This window comes from Magallana gigas, chromosome 7 (assembly GCF_963853765.1).
Source record: "Magallana gigas chromosome 7, xbMagGiga1.1, whole genome shotgun sequence".
Classification (NCBI taxonomy): domain Eukaryota; kingdom Metazoa; phylum Mollusca; class Bivalvia; order Ostreida; family Ostreidae; genus Magallana; species Magallana gigas.
The window spans coordinates 24,734,101-24,752,788 of record NC_088859.1 but is presented as its reverse complement, the minus strand read 5'-3'; the positions used below and the strand labels follow the sequence as shown (position 1 = coordinate 24,752,788).

The 18,688-nt window shown below is 33.8% G+C and overlaps 1 protein-coding gene across 1 annotated transcript; it reads left to right on the top strand.

Annotated features, from left to right (window-relative positions):
* Positions 1 to 1,107: 1,107 nt before the first annotated feature.
* LOC105336332 (pancreatic triacylglycerol lipase) lies at positions 1,108 to 14,013 on the top strand. Its single transcript, XM_011440590.4, has 9 exons — positions 1,108 to 1,265; positions 4,587 to 4,891; positions 5,158 to 5,386; positions 5,473 to 5,592; positions 10,128 to 10,253; positions 10,438 to 10,671; positions 10,769 to 10,883; positions 10,992 to 11,174; positions 13,690 to 14,013. Exons 1-9 carry the CDS (start codon positions 1,220 to 1,222, stop codon positions 13,772 to 13,774), a joined length of 1,443 nt encoding a protein of 480 aa, XP_011438892.3. The 5' UTR covers positions 1,108 to 1,219; the 3' UTR covers positions 13,775 to 14,013.
* Positions 14,014 to 18,688: the final 4,675 nt, after the last annotated feature.

Sequence of the window (18,688 nt, the reverse complement as noted above, 5' to 3'; positions counted from 1 at the left end):
TTTTACAATTTTTTTTTATATTCAAAAGACCGTAGAAACTTCAAGGTTGGGTTAATACTTTATATAATTACGTTGCCTTTCAAATATTACATGTCACATTTCAAAACTTACAATGAAAGAAATTTATTTAAATCCATTTGTACATGAAATGAAAGACCGATGCATTTTCTTACTGTAAAGTGAAACCGAGAGTCTAGGAGTTACGCTGTGACTTTCGGTTTTAAGGCAGAGTTGCAGATGACATCCTTAAGCTCTTCTTTCTCCTTCATCGGAATGGAGCCACGGGTACAAGAGAGGCTGTCTTGACGTGGCCAACGTTTCCATTGATTTTGTTACGTTTAGTGAGATCCATTTTAACAACAGTACCACCTATTAAAATTAAAGGATATATGTAAAGTCACACAGTCATATATATTTGTATTTTAATACATGTATACTAAACGATATTACCCAAAGACTAAAAATGTTTCATCCATTCATCCCCAGGGCTATATATAATCTATTAACGTACAGTCGCATGAAGAGCGAAAATGACAACAGATTTAAAACAAATACTTCAGCTGATGGATATAAGCACTTCAAACGGACTGGACGAGACTCACCAAATCTTGACAATTGACATGACATAATTTTTATGAAGAACTGTTCGTATATCCGGCCCAGTACGTCAAATTACATATGGAATGAGGAACTTTTCGCTTAGTCCATGTTTCATGCAGTGATTCTTGATATTTTTGAAACAACTACTTTACGTATTCTTGGATAATTTTTGTCATTTTTAATTTTTTTTTTCTAGGATGGCTAGTGTCGTTGACGATAGCTCTTTACGTCCATTATTTCTCGAAGATAAAAGTGTCACGCCTTTGAGTGTAGTTGTTAGCGGGATTAGGAGATGGTCTCCTTTTAATCTCTCTTTTTTTTTAATTTCTAGTAATCAATATATGCATGTACTTGGCTTTTTCTTATCTTTTATATGTATTAATTACTCTTCATAGCAGGTTAAAAGAAAACAGCTGTCGGCTTTTTTCATGTTCGTACACTATTCACTTAATTTAAAAAAAAAACAGGAAACGGCCAGTATTTGAAATAGGAGAAATCTGCTTCTAATTTGTTCAGAAATTTTTTCGACGGAAAGGCGATTTTATCTTCAATAAACAGACGGGAAGGTTTACACTCTTAGTTGATAACTTTTGCAGAATCCATTAAACACAAACCAGCAATGGCGCCCGTTAGCCTATTTCTTGGTTTAATTCTTTATGCCGTAGGTAAGTGAAAATATATTTGACTGTCAGATTACACGTTTTGCATTTGATATGTATATCCAATCCTACTTGATTTAGAAGAATGCAATTTCAACTTTACAAAATGTGTCAAAACGTGAATTATATGTTGTTGTTTTTTTTTTTAAATTAAGTTTTACCGTGAATTTTTAGGTGACCTTTAGCATGCATTACTAATTAAACTTAGAAAATTTTCAAGATGTCATACGTATTCATCTTAACTATTAACTAAAAATATGATCACTGTTTAAATATAGTATGTTTCGTAATTTTTACTAAATTGTAGATTTCTGGTACACAACTTTTTAAATGATGAATGTGAAACTGCTTGCACTAGGTAGAGTATATATGTATTTCTCGACGAGTGAGTCTAATTTTTAGTGGATCGCAAAATACGTTTTAAGAAAGAAATAACGATGAACGGTATAAGAGAAAACAAAATAGATTTAAAACAAAGAAAGAAAAGTTATGATTCGTTGCGTTCTTTTATAATTTCACATCGTGTTCTGTAATTAAAGAATTTGAAACCGTCGTAAGGCGAAACCGTAGGGGATATTGTCGTTCTCAGTCGATCCTGTACCGGTACGTCCAATAAGCGCTGTTGCGATAATGTTTACTTTAAAAACGCCAACAATCATCTCATTGACAACGAAAACTATTGGAGAAATATAATAGCAAAACCAGATGATGTTACTATTATTTAATTAATTACATGATGCTTATATATGTTGGCTATAAATACATCAAATTGGGAAATATTTACATAAAGAAGGTTTGCTTAAATGACGTCAATAAGTTGGCATTCATGTTTTGATTACCTTGATTATAACCTCATTGGCTTAAAAAGCGAACAGTATCGGTAGTATGGCATGAAGTGTTGATTATGATCGAAAGCCAAGGCAGAATAAGTGGCTAGTTGTCGAATAAGCTGTACATTCCGAGCAAGTACGTGACCATGGAAACCGGTCCTTTAATTTGATCGGAATCTTACAAAAATCAAAGTATTGTGCCTTTGAAGTCTGGAAGAGGTTTGAGAAAAATTATCATGATAATTCCTTTGCCCGAGGCGATAACGAACGAAAGTCCATTTGCGATATTTTCGCGTTTATTCGCAAAAGTTATGCGTTTATTCGCGAACGTATACCGTAGGCGTTATATCGCGAAAGTAACTCGTGTATTCACGATTAATTTATTTTAAAACTTACGAAACAGAGCTCATTTGGCTTTGATAGTAACGAAACCTTAATTCTTTTTATAATATAATAAAAATCAAGCTTCAAATGTTTTTAGCGGCATTAACGATCGAGTATCGGACCATATATTACAAGGATGCAAGCTAGGAGAGAGAGAGTAAAAATATTCATGATACTGGTATCAGGACGGTATAAATATACTTTGACATCTTTAATAAAAGATATTTTAATAATATGATTCATTACAATTCCTCATATTTTGGGTTGATTTATTTAAGGACTTACGGTGATTAACATTAAGTATGATATCAGGAGCTCTAAACAGTAAACTTTCTAAGTGAATTCTGATCGAGCTGTGTATTGGAATACATCTACAATGTCCCAGTACTGCGGTCAAAACAGCGAACCCAATCAAGTACTGCATAAAGGATTTCGTAACATTCCCCATAGATTTAGAGATAATCAGCGAATTTCGGTAAATATATCGAAAATCTATGTACATGTATATATCTTAATGACTTTTGACCCTTTTGAATACCGATTTAGATTCTTCGACTGGAATATTTGCCGATATTTACCCTCGTAAATTAGAGTTTGATTCAACTAGAAATTTTGCCTTTTAGCTCTCCTGAACCAAAGTTTTAAGTGAGCTCTTCTGATCGCCTGTTGTCCGTCGACAGTCCCGTCCGTCTGCCTGTACATGTAAACTTTTCATATTTTTTACTTTTCCTCTAGAACCACTGGGTCAAATTTAACCAAACTTTGTACAAAGCATCCTTATACATGGTTAGGGGATTCTGAATTTTAAAAATAAAGGACCTAACCCTTTTAAAAAGGGATATAATTGTGAAACAGTGAAGAGGGTGGGTGTCTTAAAAGATCTTCTAATCGAGAACCACTGCACCAGTAATGCCAATATTTACACCAAAGTTTGTATTTATAGTGAAAATTCTAACTTGTTAAAATTGTGACCCCTAACCAATACTGGGGCCCCAAAAAGGGTTCAAAGTTTAACTTAGATATATATAGGAAAACTGTTTAAGAATATTCTCCTCAAGAACTACAAAGCGAAAATGTTTTAAAATCTTCATCTGAAGATAGTGTAGATTCTACATTGTTAAAATCGTGACCCCAGGATCAATACCGTGGCCCCAAGAGGAGTTCAACCATTAACATAGAAATTTATACGGAAAATGTTTTTAAAAAATATTCTTCAGAACTACAATGCTACAATTTGTAAAATTACTAGCGAGCGCCCTAAGATAGTGTAGATTCTAATATTTTTTTGAATTGTGACTCCCGGACAACAGCTGGGGCTCAAGGAGGGATTCAAAGTTTAACACAGAACTCTTCTTTTCAAGATGTACAAAGAAGTTACAAATTGTGAGATTACTTTGCAAGCGTTAAGCTCCTTAAGACAGTGTAGAATCTAAATTGTTAAAACCGTGACCCCCAGACGGGGGGGTTCAAAGATCAAAATTCAAATATTCATGTATAAAGTGTGACATTACTACGCAAAAATCGTCAGATAGTGTAAATTTTGGATTGTTTAACCTGTGACTTCCTAACTTGGCTCTTAGTTGGCTTTAAGCTCAACATATAAGTTAAAAAAGGGGGTGACCAAAATCGTAACCATGTCCGTTTAATGTGTCAAAATTTTATTGTCAAATCTTGGAAAATAATTACATGTACATGAATCACAATTTTGAAGAGTTTAGTGTTAAAAAATTTCGAAATTTAACGATATAGGGAACTGTTGTTCAGGTAAGTGATGTGGCCCATGAGCCTAGTGTTTATCTTGCATTGCTTAGTGTATTATTCATCACATCATATTCTTAGTGGCAAAAAATTACTTTATGTAGGAATATCAATAGAACAGGCTGTCATTTAAAATACAAGTAGAACATTTAGCTCAGAACAATACAAGTCATGTATATATGCAACCAATGATATGCCGCTTATACTAAACATGTATCTTATTTGAGAGTACATTTTCCAGGGATGAACATCGTATGCACCGTTTGTTAAACTCTTTAGCCTTGGTACAATTTACCCAGTTTTATATTTGTATCGTCTTGAATGCAATATCGTACTCTATTATGATATTATACAGTTGCCCAGGCTGAAAGGCATCGAAGGAACACGGCGTGCTATGTCAGACTTGGGTGCTTCTCGATCGACCCCCCATTTAACAACACCGACGTGCTTCCCATGAGCCCCTCGTTCATAAACACGCAGTTCTACCTGTTCACTGACTTCCACCAGCGAACCCCCACCACCCTTTCTGAGGACGACTTAAACAGCTCACGCAGAACCAACTTCCGGCCGGAACTGGACACGGTCATCATCAGCCATGGTTTTCTACAGAATGGTCGAGTTGATTGGATGGTACACATGGCTATGGAGATGCTAAAACGAGTAAGATTGCAGTACCAATAAAACTGATCATGTCCATAAAAAATTATTTATTCATGCTCATATTGAAAAACCTACGATGAACTCCCCCAGAGCAACTTTTTAATTTGATTTCTACCAGATGAGAAAAAAAAATTGACGCTTTGTTTGGTTTATACAGCCATCAAATTTTTTGCACGCTAGCACTAATTTACCGATCAGGGGGAATAATCATACACTAAACCCACTAAACTGATTTATAATTTGCCATCGCAACATTCTCATATCAGAAACCACAGAATGTGATATTGGTGGACTGGGGCAATGGATCTGGCTTTCCATACAATCAGGCAACGGCTAACACCCGTGTGGTCGGGGCAGAAATCGCCGTCCTTGTCTCTTCTCTAAACCGCGTGCTTGGAACCACTAACTCTCAGTATCATCTGATTGGTCACAGCTTAGGTGCGCACGTTGCAGGATACGCAGGGTCGCGACTTCCGGGATTGGGTCGTATCACTGGTAATCAATATTTTTGAATTCTTCCTCGAGATTTATTTACCCTGATGAACAAACACTACGTATATTTACAATATCCTGTTATTCAGGGCTTGATCCGGCTCAACCAAATTATCAGAATTTCGATGACCAGGTACGGTTGGACCAGGGTGATGCTGTTTTCGTGGACGCTATCCACACTGATGGCTCTGATTACGACACAATTTCAGGTTCGTTTCAAAATGTTTAACTTTGATACAAAGATACAATTGCTACAAAAAAATGTTTCCATTCAAATACACGTACCTAATTGATAACAAAACCCAGGTAATCCAAATTTTCACAGACGCTCCCCCATTTAAATCAGTAACCATCTTCATCACTATACAATTATATCATAAGCCTTCAACTTCAGCCATTTTGGTATATTTTATTTTAGCTGGAATTTAAGAAAATTTGATTTTAGCACAAATCTAGACATCTAGGAATGTGAACTGTTAATATTTTTTAACAAGCTTAAGCGAAGTTTTAAACTATAGTCACCTCCAGTCGAGATCATTTGCCCATAATGACAGACTTTTAGGCCTTTTCAATTTTTAATACACAGACTAAGAATGCAAATATTAATGTTAAACATTGATTTAGGTGAGAGCGTATAATTTATGTTTGAGTTGTATTTCATCAATACTTAACTCTTCCAATCACAATAACATGCATACCAATAGTTTGTGCCTCCCCAGTTAATATAACGGACCTATGATAACAATTAGTATTTGAGTCATTTTAATCAGGGCTAATGAGCCAAAAATGTGAACGCAATATAATTGTTTAAAATATGTAACGAAACATTTAAAAATCAATCATTGCCATGGTGGCGAGGCTGAAAATGTAATTTTAAGTGAGTAACAACTGACAGCTTTCGTTTTGAGACAATTTGATAAACAAAATAATGTATTAATTTGACATATTTTGAGCCCTCGGATAATAACTATAAACATGTACCATGAGCCTCAGAATAGAAATGTCGCTATATCTTTGGATAAATTGTAAAATGTGGATGACGAAATGGTAGCCGAAAAGTCTTTTTCATTGTATTGATTTCTTTGAAATATAAAATTATATTAACACACAAAAAAGAATTTTGGTCACTACAGAATAAAAACCTTACTTACATATGTAGGTATATTAAATAATTACATGTGTTTGTGTTTTTAAGTTCGATATGGTGATATAAATGTATCTACCCTTGAAGAGAATATAATTATACTTCCCAAGGTCGAGATGAATACTAGTATTGTACTTCGGGGGTATCCGTAGCTAAACTGCTGCCCAATGATTTCAGTTGCACCTGAGATTATAAAGTTTTGACATGTCTTGATGGCTCTATAGAGAGTTTGGTCATTTCCAGCTTAAAAGATTTTACCTAGTCTTGAGTGATACACATGTACCAGTCGAATTTATACAGTAACAGACCATTTCATTCCTGGTTTTCTAATGTTTATCTCTGTAATAAGCGAATGGACTTGAACTACTTTGTTATATAGCGGGCAAACAAAGGTTTAAGCTGAAGTTATGCATTTTATCCCCCACCATATATATTGAAGAGAGCACTGTTCCTCTTTCTCTTTGCCGTTGGTGGGATCGCTAAAAAGTCTGCAGCTGGGTGTGCTACTGTTTCCTGAAAGGCCCCGGGAGATTTGTGTACTACAAGTCCATCTCTGGTAATAAGTGACCGGTCTTACATAATTCACTTCTACCATCTTGTAAGCTGAAGTCAAAATCAAAATGCTACACGTAGGTTCCACAATACGTGCACTTTACATATCAGAATTTTACGGAGGTCACATAAAGGTGAAAGCACACGACTAATGTGTGAGACACCGGGATGCTAATATTCGTGGCTTATCCTAAAAAATATTAACACTCTTTATAATGAACATTTTCAAATTGCTGAGGTAATATTAATGTAATTTTCAACTCGTTAAAGTAAGGCAAATGAACAACAACCTTCGAAGTGGTGACATTTTTATCATTTATATTCGTTCGCCTGTAATGCATGATTCATTAACAATTGCCATGCACCCACCTGATCTAAATATTCAGTGATCAGTTTACTCATCGTTCGGCGTTACACGCCGTTAGTCGTGTAGGCAACGCTTAGATGTACGTCAAGCTTTATGCGTGGATCCAGAAAATATTTAGTCTAGCATATGATTATTCCCCCTGATCGGAAAATTAGTACTAGAATTGTTGGCTTTTGAAATTTCCCTTCAAATTTAATTTTAAGATTTAAAAAAATCCCTTTTTTTTCGATTCTTCTATTTACAAAATGAAATGCATCTGCAGCTGGTTGAACGATTTCATCTATCTTCTCCATCTTTTTGTGATCATGATAAATTGATGTCGTTTCCAATGTATACAAAACATAAACCAATTCAAAACAAAGTCTGCTGTTCTTAGGCAGACTACTTGTGCTTTGTCTTGAGAGCGCGATCAGGAAAAAAAAATGATAAAATTGATATCCATATGCCGCCTGAATTACATAACCAACTTTAATATCATCGGAAGCGATCGGAAATCAAAAGTCCAAACTTTGGATTGTTTGCGTTGCGTAGGCTGGTGCCTAGCTTTTCATAATAATGAAAGAATTCTTGTACGATATCTAATATTTAATGTTGAAACAAAATAAATCAAACCAAAAATGCTAGATTCTCACCATTATAGTATTTGCTTGCTTTAAAAGTTAAGCTATTCTTATCATGAAGTCGTATTTCATTATAAATTCAACTATTAATTATCTAATCATTGGTTAGAGTATAAAAAAGCCGAGGGCAAAATATAATTTTCCATATTCGTTATCTTTCTTATTTTTCACGCCATTACATTTTTGTTCTGATTTAAATCTTTCATTCAAAGATTCATTATGCTCACTCAATAATTAAATCATTCTAATGGCGATTTAAATTTTCAGCTTTAATAATGAAATAGAACCATTTTAACAAGACCTTGGACTTTCAGTAGAACGTTACTTTCTATTTCTTGAGTGAAAACAAGTTAAAAATGACGCTGGTTTCAAGCGAAATATTCACCGATTGCGTAGTCTTAGCTCAAAAGCCAGACAAATCTTGTTGATTTCAAAGAGCAATGGCCGAGTGGCTTTCAATGAAATAGACAGTTCTACGTCACATTGCTGTTTAACTCCAACTGCCCAAAGTCCAAGCTCTTGTTAAAATGGTTCTAAATTCTCCGTGAATCGTAGAGAACCTCTTTCCTCGAACATTATACTGGTATACACGGTATAATCAATATGAATGGTAGTTTGTGAGCTTTAAAGATAAAGCAGATGAGACATTCTGAAACCACCTGTATAAAGCATTTATAATTTAGAACCATTATTATTTGGGGTAACTAGTATTTTTCTCTTTTAAAAATTCATATTGGACACCTGTTGATTTTAATGTGGATAAAATAATCAATTCAAAATCAAAATTTTTTTTTAAACTTTCACTGGTTTAGAATTTTTTGATATAACAATAGTTGACCAATTAAAAAATATGTTTTAAATATTTTTTGGAAAGGTAAAAATAATGAAAAGCCCCATCTGGATTCCAACTCATGACTTACAGACTCCGTTGTAAAACTCTAACCCATTGTACTACGATGTTAGGTACATGTAGCAGTTTCGGGAAAGACAAAAATTATGAAACTATACATGATTTTATTATTTATTCTGTCCAGAAGTACGTCAATACAATATCGAGGTGTCTCATACACCACCTTAACATGACATAGAAATTGACAAAAGAAATCATTGTGCCTGAAGTCTCTCTTCAGATGGTTAAACGAGGTTAATGGTCAAATGATACAACACGTGTTTTTAATTTTAAAAAGAAGTTATTTTTTGACTTTGATATTTATATTTCATCATATTGGTAAAGATTTCAAGTTATCTTGCTCAACACTCGGTAATGACTAAAGATTTGTTTTAAAAAGCGCTACAGAGCGCAAAAATCGATCTCAAGATAACACCCACATTCTGTGTGAACAATATCATTTTACCCTGGAGTATTTAAGAACACATTTTGACTTGATCAGGGAGAGGACTCGACGTTTTAACGGGAATGCACTAATTTAGGTTTTATTTTATTTTTTCCTCGTTGCATCTTTTTTTCTGCCTTTTTGTCTGATTATCGCATGGTTACTATTTTATCCATTTATCTTTATTGTTCAAGTCTCTCGAAATAACTTTTTTATGATGGTGTTTTGTCAAACAGTTAAACATCTAAACTAGTCATCGAATAGAAAAAATAAGATCATCTTTGTTAGTAACTGACTTCATCAAACTCGTATTTTCTAAAAGAAAATGTTATAGATCAAATTGGCATTAAAAACAAATGATATTTGTTCCATACGGAATAGCTGTCAAAAGTACTCTCTCTCTCTCTCTCTCTCTCTCTCTCTCTCTCTCTCTCTCTCTCTCTCTCTCTCTCTCTCTCTCTCTCTCTCTCTCTCTCGTTAGGTACATGTACAATACAAAATTTATTGTTATTTCTTCCTCAAAGATTACCTAACACATTAATGCAATCCTTTTTTTTTTGCTCTGGTTTTCCCGTTAGTTATTTTTATTTATTAAATGACTCCCATGAAACGATTTATTTGTAGTTTAGAAATGAATCCAAAGTCAATCAAACCTCTTTTTTTTATTTACGCAAAACACATCAGTGCAATTACCGGACGATTAAATACTGTGGTCTTCTTTCAATAGGATATGGGATGATGCTTCCCGTGGGACACATGGATTTTTACCCTAATGGTGGGAGCAATCAGCCGGGCTGCCCGCGACAAAGCTTTATGAATATCATAACCGAGGAATACGAGGACGGGACCTACGGTACGATGCATAAACGACCAACAGACTCATTAATTATGCAGACAGGATTTTCATACAAACAAAACTTTTTTTCTTTTAATTTTGTTAATAACTGGACCCAAAGTTTCAATATTAACACGTATTTTCATTAAATTGACACTATTTATTTTCATTGGCTGCAAGTTGTTACTTTCTGCCTTTGTAGAGACCGGCAATATCATAAGCTGCAGCCACAGTCGTTCCATTTTCCTCTTCACGGAATCCATCAACTCCCCCTGTGCATTTAGGTCATTCCAGTGCTCAAATACACGTGATTTTATGGCGGGAAATTGCTTCAATTGTGGTGGCTTGCCCTGTCCTATGATTGGCTACGATGCAATCCGATACAGAGCCAGGGGGAAATTCTATCTAGCCACACGATCAGGCACTCCATTTTGTGGTAATGCATTTCTAATATCGTTAGTCAAAGAATTTTTATTACTCTGTACAATCTCTAAATCAAATAGTCAAAATTAATCAGGGAAGCGTATTTTTAGGTCACCAGTACCTTGTTCAGCTGAAGTTTGGAACATTTTCGCATCCAACATACGGGACCTTGAAACTGAAATTCCTTACTTCCAGTGGGTTATCGGATTCAGTTGTCTTCAGCGGGTAAAAAAAAACTACCTAATTTACCCTAGTTATTTATTTGGGAGTGGGCGATGGGAATTGATTAAGAAATCTTCAATTACTAGTATTATTTGATTTTTTTTATATAAGAATCCAGAGACCATTTTCGTCTGGGCAGACCCGAGATTTGATGCTAGTTGAACTCGCTAAGCTCGGGGACATTCAGCAAGCTCAACTCGAGTTCCACGAGGAGAGATCCTTCTTCTCCTGGGGTGAAGACAAGGGTGTAGTGGTGGAGAGGGTCACCATTACGGCGGCCGACACAGACAAGTCGTAAGTCCATTGTTCACGGAACGAGCTGCATGTCTCTAACTTGTCGGAAGCTTTTTCAATGAAAACTTTGAAGCACATACAAGAAATGAATATAATGATAACTAAATGCGATCTCGTTGCGAGCAACGACCGGTCTTCTGTACGATTTTGTAAAGATGAGATACAATCCCAAAGAATTAAAAGATCTTTATAAACTATGAATATATAAAACATACCTGTAATATTAGAATTCTCAATCATTTTAAAGATATTTAGAAACGACGTTTGGCCCCTATATGTCCCTAACATTAGGGACTGGTTCCTAATTCTTAATGTAGTTGAAAAGGTTTCGGTATCTGCAACATCTTTTTTATACGAGTCATAACAAAACATTCCTTAGTCTTGAGATAAGTATGGCAATCAGTTTTAAAAGCCAGTTACGTATCTTCCAAATGGGTCGCTATGACAATTTTAAAGATATGTTCAAAATGAAATTCTACACGACTTTTTCACTTTGATGATCTACAAAATGTTTTTTGTTTAAGAATTATATGTTGTCAATGATTCAAAATTCCTGCGCCTTAAGATACATTATTACGTAAAAGATACTAGTAGTCACTTTTTGATGGCCACTAAGTTGTAAAATGTCTAAATGAACAATTTTGTTTCAATAATTTTAAACATATTCTCAAAAGTTTTAAAAGATATTTTGAAAAGACGTTTGGTCCCTATAGGTCCTTTAATTAAGGGGCTGGCCCCTAAATCTTGATATCATTGATAAAATTTCAGTATTTGCATCATTTTTTTTTTGTACAAATCATAACAAAATATTATTTAATCTTGAGATGAATGAGACAATCAATAAAATTATTTTAAGGGCCAGCCATTTAACTCCCAAACGAGAGTCGCTATAGCAAATTTGAAGCGTATTGTTTAGAATTAAATACTGCAAGACTTTTTCACTTTGATGATTAACAAAATAGTTTTTGTTTTAAAATTATGTAATGCCAAAATTTCAAGATCAAATCGTAAAGATCCCTTATTATTTAACATTTCAAATTTGAAGGACCAAACTGTTGTAAAACCTCAAAATGAATTTTACTTCAACAGTGATCAACAAAATTTCAATCACTTAAAAAACCGTCGATAGATCTTGACCGGTAGTGACGTCCTTGAATATCAAAACATTAAAATTTAAACCATTTAATGTCTTCTGTGAAAAAAATAAAAGAAATTGGTTGAATAGTTTTGAGAAATCGCCTGGATGAGTTTTTACGGGAAAAAAATAAAATAAAAACAAGGTATGCCGTTAGAAACGGAAGACCTTAATAAAATTCTTTTTTTTTTAGAAATAAAGATAGAATATTTATTTAATTTACATTGCAGAAAATTATTTCAAATTGTTAAGGAGAGGTGGTTTTTCATATTTTTGTCTAAAATAACAACATTTTAGAGGTAAAAAAAAATATTTTACTTTCATGACATTTTCTTAAAGCTGCTTGGTCCGATTTTATATCAAATTTTATGCAAATAGTCAGACAAATTACAAATAAACATGTGTACGTTTTGTTCGCTATTATTTCTAAAGTTTGCTTTCTTTGCAATCGATTAATAGCATGCGGGTTGAATACCCTAATCATTCCCCAAGCATTCGGGGGACGAAACCAAACGGTTTCCTTTTCTAAGAATTCCCGTGATGCACTTCGGTTTGTTTTTTCGTTTGCCCAAAAAATAATTATTTTTATTTACTTTGAATATTTCTAACAACTTTGAAAGGAGACTGATTCTGCTCGTGTAAATAGGAGAAAGTCCGTAACTTTCTAAGATAAATGGTTTGTATGGAAAAAATTTTGATACTGTAATAACAAAAAAATCGGACCAAGCAGCTTTAAAGAAAAAACTTGAAAGACAACAGAATACTGAATTATACTTACTAATAGGATGAAATGTGTGCTTAAAATAAGGTTAACTACTATAATGATATCTCAAATAGTTTCAAAATCCATGAACTGATTACAATACCACACAATATAGGTTGCTGCTTATTCTGTCAACATCAAAGGGCAAATCACTCTAACTGCACTAAAGTTGTTCGTGCAGGGGTAGATCTTTTATGATTACCTGTTTGTATTCCCTAACATCAGCAACACATAAAACTGCCTATATTATTACATGTACCTTGCACAAAAACTAAAGATCAGTTGAGAAGGCATTTTTACATCTACTGGGTAAAAGCATGTTAATTGGAGTTCTTAGGGGTAATTATAATTTGTTTGTTATGTTATAGTATTCTTTTCCGCAGAGAGAGAGAGAGAGAGAGAGAGAGAGAGAGAGAGAGAGAGAGAGAAAGAGAGAGAGAGAGAAAGAGAGAGAGGGAGGGAGAGATTTACTCTAATTTGAGGAATTCTCCATAGCATAGTCATGTTGTGTAAAGACTCATCCACGATGGCAAATTTGCATCAAGAGTTATCATAAGATTGAGACAAAAACAGATATTTAATCTTAATAATTAGGCATCTTTCAATGAATCTTTCAGGGTATACTTCTGCGGGCACGCTCTGAGAATGACGTCGGACGACCACGCCGGTCTCCATCACCGTCAGTTCACCCCAGACTGTTGAGACAGCTATCACTTGTAATGTCTGTATACGTGAACATGTATCTTATAGTCTTTGACAATTTGTGCTGTGTTGTATTCCACAGTGTGCATATAGCTAAATGTATGTAATTACGTAAGTATAATCGCTGTAGTCATCATGTACATGTATATCTTTTAAAATGTTTTCCAGGATACGAAAAATAATTTGTTTTTTTTTTGTTTTAATACACATATTGTGAATAAAAAGAGATTTTTTTTGCATCAATTATAGTTTCTTTTTTAAAACAAACTAATCACTTGTTACTTGTAATGTCATTTTGAAAAGTCGGACTAAGATGTATGAAATAGATGTTCTTGAAAGATATACGCATCAATTCATTTTTTTTCTTACTTGTATACATGTTTATCACTTTAAATACATTGTATATATAAAGTGTCTGACCAGATATTCGCCAACAAATGCTTATAGGACTACAATAACAACATGCGTGGATCTGAAGTTGGAAAAGGGGATTCGGGGTGCGCCCCCCCCCCCCCCCCCCCCCACTTGGAAATTCAAACATATTCAATTCACGGTAAAATTAATTTATGGCTTAAAACCTAAGCCACATGTAGACGAGTACTATACATGCATGGTTATCTTTGACACCAAAACGATGGATGTTACTAGTATCTTGCTTGTTTTCCTTCTACACAAAATGATCGTATGCAAAATCCAAGGACACAAGATAACCAGAAAATTAAAGAATCAATTTTCAATTAAAACGAAATATTAACTTCTTGATACTCCTTTTCCAAGGATGAAAGATCAAACGAAAATCCCCTTGTCGATTAATTAGAGTTCGCTGGAGTACTGGTATTTATTAGTAATTCAAAGACCACAACCGGTCTTGTCACTTTTTGAGTATTCGGATTTGTCTAATTTTTAGCGTGCAATATCGTCTTTGGAATTAATATCGTTTCTTAGAAATGACAACAATGGGATTTCTACATCACTGACTACAAGATGGCAAATAATTTCCATACAATTTTTAGGTTACCTGAGTGACTCATGCGTCATTCATCGTGCGTCGTCCGTTATCATTTTTACATTTTTAACTTCATCTTGAAAACTGCATGGCCAGTTTTTATCATTTTTGATTTGAAGCATCTCTAGGAATATGAATTGTAAAAATTTATTACTATATCACCTCGGGGCCTCATGAGCGAGGCCAAATATGCTTGTAAAGACAAACTATTGAATAATTTTTCTCTAATCCCACACAAGTTGGAAAAAAATTAATTCTGTTCTTAAAATGTCCAGAAAACCCTTTTAGGCTACTAAACTTGTGAAATCCATGACCCCTGGGGCGGGGCCAATATGGCCATACAGTAAAATTGTACTAAATCGGAGAAAACGTCTTTTCTACTTCCAGATACATTTGGAAAAACCAAATGCATAGTTATGATAGCCATGAAACCCTCTACCAAAATTATGAAATTCGTGGCTCCTGGTTCAAATGTTCAGGCTATGGGTAAGGCCAATACGGCTGTACACAGTGAACATTGTATGGTATTATCTTACGTACTTTCACAGTCACGTGAGATAAATTAAATGCATGGTCCCATGTATAATGCCTAAAATATCCTCTTCTTAAGGACGTTGGATCCTGCGATCTAAAGTCTTTATGGGGTGTTTTTTTGAAGTATTTTTTAACATCTACAGACTTAGCTAAACCAAAATTCAAAACAAAATTTTGGGGTCTATATGATCCTTTTGGTGCTACGGTGTATTTAATAAGACCTTTCTGCACTGAAAGTGCAAATTCCACATAAATCGCTTTTCCCTTTAAAAAATCTTTTTAACGAAATGAACAATGGTATCAAATACAAATTTACATTATATAGAATTTATCATAAAGAAAAAGTTTGCAATTTTTTCACCCAATTGATACTTTGACTTTTTGCACTGAAAAAACACTATTTTATTCATAAACAATTCAACATGCAATGAAATTATTTAAAAGTCTCAAACTTTTTCTCAAACTATGACAGACTTTTCAAAAGAAACTAACAAATTCAGAAAATAAAACCAAAAGTATGGGTCTATGATGTTAATTTTGAGAAAGGGCATGAAATAAACTGGATTTTATTTTTTCTTGACTTTTATCAAATATCAGTTAAATATGCCAATATATCTCGATAGAAATATTGTTAAAATATGTTTTTGAAGCAACACGAAGATATCCCAATGCATAAACTATCTGGAAATTTGGTCTGCATTGAAAATAAGAAAGCTAAAATTACGGTAAAACTGAGTTATGAAAAATATTCATTTTCTTCTTAAACACCTTCCGCAACAAAATATGGCCCCTTACTAAACTTTGTAAATATGTATTTTTCCTTAACTATTTCATTCAATTTAGTTTATTTTGCATTGTATAAAAAAAGAATTTACAATTAGAATTCATATATGACACAGAATTTCCAGACTAGAGGTGACCCAAAATGGCTACCCAAAATCAGGGGAGCGAACCTCTTTAAATTTGGAGTACATGGGGGAAAACGTGGAAATTTACGAAACATGGGGGAGGGGTTGAGGTGAAATATCATTATTATACTTTAATATAATTATCTTTTCAAAATCATGTTTAAATCAACTCTCTTGTGTCAGGATATATAACGAGATTTTTAGCAAACAATGTGTTTAAATTAATTTTCACGCGAAAGGGGAGATAATTAATGATAATGAAAATTGGGTGGATGTTACAAAAAAAATTTTGATCAATGCACTAGAAATGCTTTTACATGTATATAGTATATATAAAATACATGTATCGCATAGCCCCCTAACTCCGTCACTACCCTAACTCCGTCACTTTCGGGAAACTCCTCGCCGTTTGAAATAAAGTACGATTATGACGTCATTTTTTATGTCAAAAATCTTTAATCAAATGTCAACAATTTGCAACGGTCAAAAAATAACAGAATTAAACCTTGTTCATTTTATGCACCATCAATTGAGTGAAATCAGCTAAAACTTTTTTACGGGTGCACTAAAATATCGATATTTCTGACACGCGGGCCCATTCGATCATTTATGGTGGTCAGTTATTTTTAGAGAGGTCAAGATGAAACATTTCACATGTAATACATTTTTGATTAAGGTAATTGATACATTTTTTCAGTCCGCAATAGCCTTTATGCACTATTCTTGATGATAACGTCAAATCGCTCATGCCGATACTTTTGCCTTATACAGGGTATAGATATATCCGGTATATCGCTATTTAGAATATGCTACATTTCTAAAAATGTAATGAATAAATAATATAATAAGTAATATATTAATTAATGATATAAAATATTTGAAATATGTAAGGACAGAAATCAAACGGCATCCATACATTCTGAAAAGGCCATTGTGATTAATGTTACATGGACCCATTTTTTTTTCTGGCGATCATTTCATTTCGATGAAATGATATACAATTTAAATTGTATACACCGATTTTACTTATTATAACTTGGCCTAGATACAAATGGAGTTTTAACTAAATTGTTAATTTGTCTTCATTCCCTGCCATATCATAGAGCATGTGGATGACGGAGTTAGGTTCATAAGATATAATAGGCATGCGTGATAAACGTCGTATTCAGTGGGCTTATTTGAATAAAAATAAAAATATTTTTGTTAATAAATTTATAAATTATATTGTTTCAGATTATATTCAGTGATTGCCAATGATAAAAACCACAAAAAATAATTTACAGAGAAACGCAGGAGGTTTTCTGCTTATGGTGACGGAGTTTGGGTACTCGGGGATATATATCTTTGTTTGTTATACTTTCATGTTAAATACTGAAATCTGATTGGTTAAGACGCAGTTAATTATATTTACTATTACCCTCAGCGTTAGCAACGCACTTGGCAACGGGTAATATTAAAAAATGTTACATGCGCGAAAATTATGCGCGTACGGTTCGCTGTAGAATTCACGTTATTCCCATATAAAAGCAGTAAAATTTTCTTAAAATTTTAAAAAAAGACATTCAGTAAAGTAAAATAAATAGTGCCTGTTTGGGAGGATAACAGTTGAAATTGACACCCCTCGAAAACCATTGTCAACCTCCGCTTCGCGTCGGTTGACAATGGTTTTCTCGGGGTGTCAATTTCAACTGTTACCCTCCCAAACAGGCACTATTTATATAATATCATACGTAGATTTCAGTTAATTGTTTATAAATTACGCTAGATTGACTTAAGAAATGAAGATAATAATTTTTCTATTGATCGACGTATCAAAGAAAAAATTGACCGGAAAACTTCATCAATGCGCGTAGCGCATTGATGAAAAAGTTTTCCGGTCAATTTTTTCTTTGATACGTCGATCAATAGAAAAATTATTATCTTCATTTCTTATCATTTAATAAAACATTTTCAATTAAAAAAATGTGAAGTGTCATTGATCAAAAATGTAAATAATGTAAATGAAGCGGCGCGTATGAATACAAACAACAACAGCAACAATATTCAAAATGGATTCGCCTTCAGCTGATGCAGAGCTATTGAGCTGAATATTTAACGGATTAAACACAAATAGTGAGTTAAAATCTGAACCGGCTGAATTGAAAACGAAAGGAAAATACATGCGATAGCTTGTGATATTAATCACTGTGCAGAAAAACTCGTAATAAAACTAGTTTTGATGTGAGATCGCTGGAATATGCAACTGGACATAACCATCCAAGGAAAGGCGATCGTGGATTAAAATAGCTGATATGTCGACAAAGAATAGTATGTGTAAGCGACTTTGTAAACGTTGTGGTAACTAGATAGCCAGTGATGTACTTATAAATTGTATATCTGCCGCTTGGAATGCGCCGAAGGAGTTGATGCATTACTCATAGCTTTTCTTTACGACGCTTATTCTGATGACCGATCATGTACGTGTGT